The 7,602-nt window shown below is 39.1% G+C and overlaps 1 protein-coding gene across 15 annotated transcripts in view; it reads right to left on the bottom strand.

The window, feature by feature from the left end:
- Positions 1-548: 548 nt before the first annotated feature.
- MPDZ (multiple PDZ domain crumbs cell polarity complex component) overlaps positions 549-7,602 on the bottom strand; it is a 370,677-nt gene continuing 363,623 nt past the window's right edge. For 14 of the 15 annotated variants that reach the window (XM_074361559.1, XM_074361558.1, XM_074361556.1 and 11 more), the window contains 5 exons: positions 6,850-6,972; positions 5,483-5,587; positions 4,803-4,915; positions 3,839-3,962; positions 549-1,948 (listed from right to left, as the gene is read on the bottom strand). In XM_074361559.1, coding sequence (XP_074217660.1) covers positions 1,802-1,948; positions 3,839-3,962; positions 4,803-4,915; positions 5,483-5,587; positions 6,850-6,972 — 612 coding nt within the window. In that variant the 3' untranslated portion in view covers positions 549-1,801. The remainder of the gene's footprint in view (positions 1,949-3,838; positions 3,963-4,802; positions 4,916-5,482; positions 5,588-6,849; positions 6,973-7,602) is intronic. The other variant, XR_012506350.1, reaches the window with a different exon arrangement.

Raw genomic sequence — 7,602 nt, 5'->3', positions numbered from 1 at the left:
GTCTTCTATTTTATAACTTGATACAAGCTTTGAGATAAAATAACCTATCCCTTCACAGACAAGATGAATCAGAGGGCATGCATGTGCTCAATCAGCTAATTAGGGGGAAGACTGGCAGAACAAAGGCTCCCCACTTCTTTGCTCAGTGTTCAAACTGGACTTTTCAAGACTATTATAAATAATTTTCATCATGACTTCTTCTCTCTGAACACACGTTAGCTCTTGACTACTCTAAAGAACAACTTCTCATACTGCTTCACTAACCGCATCTCAGAAAAGCACGTTCAAGCAGGACGTGTCTCCTTCTTCAGTGTTGTTTTCCTTCCTCTGCTCTGTGAGGAGTCTGTGAATCTTTAGCATTAGTAAAAATGCTGGGCGTGAAAAACATCGAGCTTTTCATAATGATGCTGCCCAAAGTTCCTCTAACTGTAACTATGGACACCATATGTGCAGTTAGACATGATACAGACCAATTTTAGATGGTAAATCTTGAACAATATAATAAAGCTTTTCCTCAGTAAAATGAGCAACAAAAAAAATACGCCTGCTTCTTTTTTGTGCACCATGAAACGTCTTATTTATTCACTTCAATTCTGCATTTACACAAAAGTGCTGTAATAAAATATCTGTACACTACTTTCGTTACAAATATAGATAATACTTAGAGTGCCTTTATATATTCTAATGTAGGAGTTTCACGCTCTAAAATGGGAATGAACACATGATAATTCCCCACCAGTTGTCTCAATAAACAGCTCCATCTGTTTCCCTTAGTCTTAAACTATTGTATTGTAAGATGTTAATACAGGGCAATGAAATGAAGCTATGTTAATCCCCTTTATTTTTCTATCAATTTACTAATGGCATACAACCAAAATAATTACTAACACGTTGCTGTTTTCCTCTGTCATTAAGATTAATACTAATTGAAAACCAACTGCACAGCACGGTGACACATCTTGAGTGCTGCACGCCGCACAAGCAGCACTGAAGACTTGGAGAGCTACACTCGTCCACGGTTAACACAGCTGCTTTCTAGGGAAACCGCAGTCAATAAGGAGCAGCAGCAGCATTTTACTTATAGGAAGGTGAAAATATCTTAGAGCAGGTGAAAATGAACATCAATATGGTGCAGTAAATGCTTCTGTACAAACTCGGGGACACCACTTCCTGCATTTGCTTTTTCACTCAATCTCAGAAGCCCCTCTTAGGAGGAAACTAAGTATGTGTATGTTGGAGCTGAGGAGATGAAACTTTTTAATAATATTCAAAATTCTTAAAGACTGAAAGTATTTTTAAAGATTTTCAGTCAATGTTTTTTCTTTTCTGTTTTAGAAGCAGGGAGAGGAGGGGGAATAAAATGTATGTTTATAAAATTTGAGATTTTCTTCTTTATTTTATACTTTCACTTTTCACCTTAATGCCAGGCAGCCGTTTCTCTTTGGTTAGCTTTTGAATTCATTTTTTCTTTATCTACTAATCAGCAGTATTAATTTCTGCCCATGTGATTATAAAACGTCAGTATCTTCGGGAAGAAAAGACGGGATCTGCCAACGCAGAGTCGTGCTCTTTGAGTTTACATCACAAAATGCAAGGAGAATGGGAAGGTGATGCTAGGCTGTCAGTAAGAAAATCATTTCTATATGAGAAAAACAACTTAAATATTACTTTTCTCCCCCTACAGTTTTGAAGAGCCCGATGAAGACAGCATGGGGAAAGTTATCCGCAGGACCAGTTTCATTCTCTTTACAGTATGGGATGTGAGCAAGGAGTTTGGGATGGCTCGATTCTGGCAGCAAGTTCAGGAGAGAACCGTCAAAGTGACAGTGCCTTTTGTCCGCTTAAGGATGGCAACGGCCTCTTCATGAGTGACCCCTTCTAGACTCTGGCCGTTGACAGCAATGATCTGATCACCCCTCTTGAGACGCCCATCTTCGGCAGCTGCTCCCTGCAATTATAAAGTGGGCTTGTTTACTCCTCAAAAAACGCTGCCTTGCAGCTACACAACAGATGAAGAGATCCAAACAAGAATGTGAGTTGCCCTGCATGGACACACACAACACTCTCAGTGTGCCACGGGTGCTCCGCGGCCAGTAAGCAGTGATGAACACACACAAAGGAACCCTTTCTCCTAAATGGCTTTAGCATTGAGATTCCAATTGGAGGGAGAATTTAGCAGTCAATAGATTAGTTGGATGGTTTTTTGGCTGTTCAGCACAGCAGTTGGTGGGAACTCAAATTAATAAAGAATATTTGGGAATATGCCTAGTAGAAATGATTTTGTAGAATCCAAGATTTTTTTTTTATCCTGTAAAGAAGACCTACAGACAGAAGACAAAGAATTAACCGTTTCATAGGACAAAAGCCGTTTTATAGGACAAGGACACGAAGGTCACCAAACCCAAAGGTTTGCAGAAGCACGAAAGCCCACGTGCATGTTGACGAGGGCAGGAGGATAAGGCACAAGTCCTGCTAATTCTCATTCTTTCTGTGGTTTTGAAAAGGCTGCTTAAGCTGCTTGATTCTTTGCTTCCCAAGGGTAGATGGAGTCTTCATATTCCTTATGGACCCTAAATGATTAAGACTAAACACAGACACTGCTGTTCGTACAAGAACCCCATCTTAAGGCATACTTAGAGTAGGCAATTACGTAATTAAATATATGATTAAAAATCTGGAAAAGTTAATGAGGAATCCATAATGATGAAATTCTTAAAATATGTTCTAACTAGCATGCCTTAAATAAATTGTTCCAAGGCTGAGGAAGAGGACTGCGTGACTCTTCTATTTACTGGCAAATGCAGTTTGTATTTTTGGACATACCAGTAGCTTAAAAAAAAAAAATCTCATAAATTAAGCCTAAAGCTGGACTGCTGTAGATACAGCACTTTAAACTCGTTAAAAATAATAATTAAAAAAAATAGAATGAAACCTCCACAGGTTTGCACTTTAAAGGACCACAGCACAAATCTAAAGCCCCCGTATCAAATCTTTCATAGGTTTAATATGGTTTTGGCTCCTTCACAATGTTAAAATTTGAGAATCTAGATTCTCTGCTCCAGGAAGTTTTGTCTAATTTTGTAGTTTCTAAAAAATTATCTTAACAATGAATTAACAATAATTATACAAATTTAAATGATTATAATAGCTTCACTAATGTTGTAATCACTTTATTTGTACTTTAAACATCTCAACATAGAACGGGATTGCTACACGATTACAACTGTATGCCAACGGTTTTCTTTTCTTTAAGGAATCCCTCGACTGCAAATAGCTGATTCATGGCAGGTGACAGAGCTGCTGGAGAGTCTTAAATTTTTTTAGTGGTTGTTATTCTATTCCATTCAATGAAATGAAACTTGCAGAATAAATGCCCTATTAGTTATTCTGCGTATGTGTTTTATGTACTTTTCTGTGCCTATTTTACATTTCACAACAAAAAATGCAGAGAAAAAGAAATGCCAGGGCTCTACAGCATACACACATTCAACGTGTCCTATTTTCAAAAGACGTTCAATCATATGCGACTTGTTTCCACAGGAAAAAAAAAAAAAATCAGGGCTTACTGGCTAACTGAAATTCATTAATAGTTTTATATATATTGTCAAGAGTGCCCATGGAATTTCAATTTGAGCCTATTTCCCCTTAAAGACAACTAAACCTCGTACTGGATAAAAAAAAAATATTGAATGACCTGTTCCTGTAGGGAGTTCCCAAAGAAAATGATCAACCGTTAACCATTTGGCGTTACCTCGGGCCATAAAATAATAAGCCAGCTGCTGACCACCATTAATTAATGTTTAGGGGGAAAGAGGGTGGTTAAAATTTGCAAGCTTACCTTTGCAAACACTGTTTTAACGTAAATGGGTAAGTCTCCGTGAGGGCTGCCGTATCCTCCGACTATACTGAAGCCTAAGCCATCTGGTCCTCGGTCTAGCGTGATTGACTTACACTGAGGAGGTCTACAGCAAAGAGAAGGAAAAAGGGGTTTTTACATTTATATATGTATATATATGTATATATATATATATGGTATCCATATATATATGGTATCTATATATGTATCTCCAGAATCTGTACATCATGGATTATCTGACATCCACCTAGAACTGGTATAATTTTCTGTGTTACAGAAAGCGAGTGTATCATGGCTATTTGGCGATGTTTAAATTCTCAGTGCGTGCTGTGCTAAGTATTTTATATTTACATAATCTAATGAAATCCTACTTAACACCCTAATTCTATTACTCATTTATAGCACCCTTAACCTAACATATTCATGGCGTGTTCTCATTGCATAGATTAGCTGGGTCTTTTTCCAGTTTATCTAAAGTGAGAGGCTACAGGTGGAGTAAGTCATAAATGTCAGCACTCCCAAGCTCAGAGAAAAAATCAAGGATAAGCAATATAAAAGCTGCATCAAATTACTTAAAAAATTCTAATATGCTCCTCTCTTCTCTCTCTGTGTTCTGACTCTTTTGTGCTCAAGTTCTGGGTAACTGTGAAGTTTTTTAATCAGAAGGATGATTTAATAAATGAGTAGGCAATGCTGGAATTTTTTTAAATGATAGATTGACCCCCAGAAACTCAAAAAGCTCAGAGCTGAAAATGCAGTAATAGTGGCATGCACGCATGCACGTCCGTCTGTCTAGCTAGCTGCATACCGAGCTTTATAAACTAAATCCATGCCATAATTATGGAAGAGAAAGAAACACTTGGTTTTCCTATTTTGTACCTCACTTCCTATTATTTCTGTCTTACGTGAGTGGTAGGGACATACAAACCATTATATATGAGCTCACCCTAAATCATCCTGAAATATACTACTTGACGTCAGCCCCGTGAAAGAAAGACTAGAATTGGCAGGCTCCTGCTGATGACCTGTGACCACACTCACGTCTCCTCCAGCAACCACCTGCACACCCGAGAAATATACAGAGAAAAACACGTGTTCATGTGGCTAGGAAGATATCAGTAATTTTCTTTCAAAAAGAGCGTTTGGACTAAAATGTATATTTTATTGTTCACAGCATCATTACTACTAACATAATATATGCAACCAAAGAGGAGGGAATTTCACAAGGTCCAGAGGCCTCTCTTCAACTGACAGTAAGAATATTCTCCTAATTCAATTTCTACCAAGTTGTCTGATGCTTTTCAAACATGGTCTCAAATGCAGTTGTTTTTAAAACATCTTTAGAATTCAAGAACATGCTTAAAATTTCAGCAATTAATCACTTCCTGCTAAGACCACAAATTCTTTCCCTTAGATACGAAGTATGAAATAATAGATGCATCAGGATAAAACGTGACAGCATGTGTTTGCTACGCACTTTCCTGGAACTCTCAATGTATTCGTTCGCTTCAGGGAAGCAGTAAATAAAACAATAGCAGGAGATTTAATCATTTTCACAACTTTAACATGGAAGCTCATGTGTTGTCAAGCTACTCATATTCTGAACAGCTGGGACAAAAGTCTTACCTGCATTTCAATGGAGCCAGAGGCATTTTTCAGTAAGTTAACTGCTTGGGTGTGAGTCATCCCATCGGTGGACGTGCCACAGATAGTGACGATCCTATCCCCTACCTGCAAGAGAGAGGAACAGCCATCTGCTCCAACAGCCACGGACGGTGGCACAGTTTCCTTCCCCACTTTCCAAGTCACATATACACTGCTCATCAGCAACCAAAACAGAACCCAAGGAAACCTCCCATTCCAAGTAGCAGCAACCACAGAGAGACACTGCATACAACGGCTTAGTTGTATCATCTCTGGGGCAAGGGGCAGGGAACCACTCTTCCCCCTTCTCTTCATTTCTCCTGGGTAAGACAGTACTTCCTAGTAAAAGAATAACGTATCTATTACCATTCGGAAACCAGACTTTCTCTAGACAATATTATTATACACATTAGCTATGACTCTAAGTCAAGGGTTTACAGATTATGACTCGCACGTCAAGAAGGGCCCACTGTTTATTCTGGTTAATAAAATTTGGTTGAAGACAAATACGACTCTCGGGCTACTTTCACAGGGCAGAGTTGAGTAGCTGCAGCAAAGACACGTATGTCCCACAAAGCCTAAAGTATTCATCTGCTCCTTCACAGAAAAGTTTTCTGATCCCTGTGTTGTGTGTCCGGTCAGTTTTTAAGTGTCAGTCATAAACTTACATATCAAAAGGAGACTGAATCGTTACTGATTTAGACAATAGTTAACAGCAGTTATGGTATGAGACCATTTTTAAGGCACAAGGCCGTACGGATTTTACTTTATAGAGATTGAGTTCCTTTAATGGAAGATTCACGTAATTTCAGAACTGGGCAGTTAGCATAAATTCTATCACAGAGTTCCACACATGCATAATCCCCTTAATACTGAAGCCAAGTCTTGTACAATTTCGCAATATAAATCATATTTACACTAAACTTCTGCAAACTTGGTCATCAAATGTAACACACATGATAATTATCAATTTAAGAAAGTTAAATTAGCATTTAAACCAATAAAACATGCAAAGGAAAAAAATTCACTTCAGTCTGGCCATACTTTCCGAAATTACTTTGTTTCCTTTGAACTTCTTCCACAAGGTTTCAAACAAGTGAAAAATGTTAAGAAGCAACCGTAAAACTCCCCATTCCAACTAGCTGCGCATCTGCACACCAACAGCTAATTCTCCTCCTTTTCATCTTCCTCATCTTTTACTCAAAGCAAGCCCTGCTGTGGCTGTATTAGCCGATTTAAAAGTTGATACAGATAATTCAAACTGCCTGCAACAGGTGGCCAGATTCAAAGGGTCTATAAAACCTTTCCACAGATTTGCTAGGGCTACCAGGGCGATGAGTGAAACTTACTCTGAGTTTCTGGGTCTGAGCTGCAACTCCATTCGGATGCATCATTGCAATAAATATAGGAACATCGCCCAGCGGGCTGCCCACTCCTCCAGCAATGCTGATTCCCAGCGAGTCAGCAGGCCCCTGCCATCAAACAGACGGGACATTTTGGTCAAAGGGACATTTTTAATTGGCTTTTGGTTTCTTTGGCACGGTATTCTACAGTTAACTCTGATCTTCTAGATGTGAGGGTGGAAAACGAGGCCCTGGAAAACCACATTACTTTATCTGATACAGGTCCTTAATGTGATTTAGAAACATAAAAAAAAAAAAAAAGGTCAAAACAGGCTAAATGAAAATCAGGATATAGGGACTGAGGGAAAGCAAGTACAAACTGATGAAGTGAGAAGGAACCAGAGAGACCCGTGTTCGAAGGCAGAAGCCCACACTTAGGAGCACTGGGACCTGGGACAGGTCCACTGCTCTCAGTGAATCCCCAGATCTTCACAGGCAAAATGGAGATCGCAGCGCCTCTCACAGAGAAAGGGCTGCAGTGACAGGTAAAATGACAGCGGTATGAAGGGTCTACAAGAGCATTCAGCCCGTAAATCCGCTCAGATTTTCTCTCCTGTGCACGGCTGTTTCAGGAGAATAGGAAATTTCTGTTGAAGACAAAGGCTTACGTATCAGCGTGGCAAGTGTTGCTTTGTCTGGGGCTGGGTTAATAGTTCTGGCAATAAAGGATATACCAACAGTGATTTTTCAAATAAGGGA

The sequence above is a fragment of the Camelus bactrianus genome, chromosome 4 (assembly GCF_048773025.1).
Source record: "Camelus bactrianus isolate YW-2024 breed Bactrian camel chromosome 4, ASM4877302v1, whole genome shotgun sequence".
Lineage (NCBI taxonomy): Eukaryota > Metazoa > Chordata > Mammalia > Artiodactyla > Camelidae > Camelus > Camelus bactrianus.
Note: the sequence above shows the minus strand (reverse complement) of the source record. Positions and strands in the feature narration are given on the sequence as shown.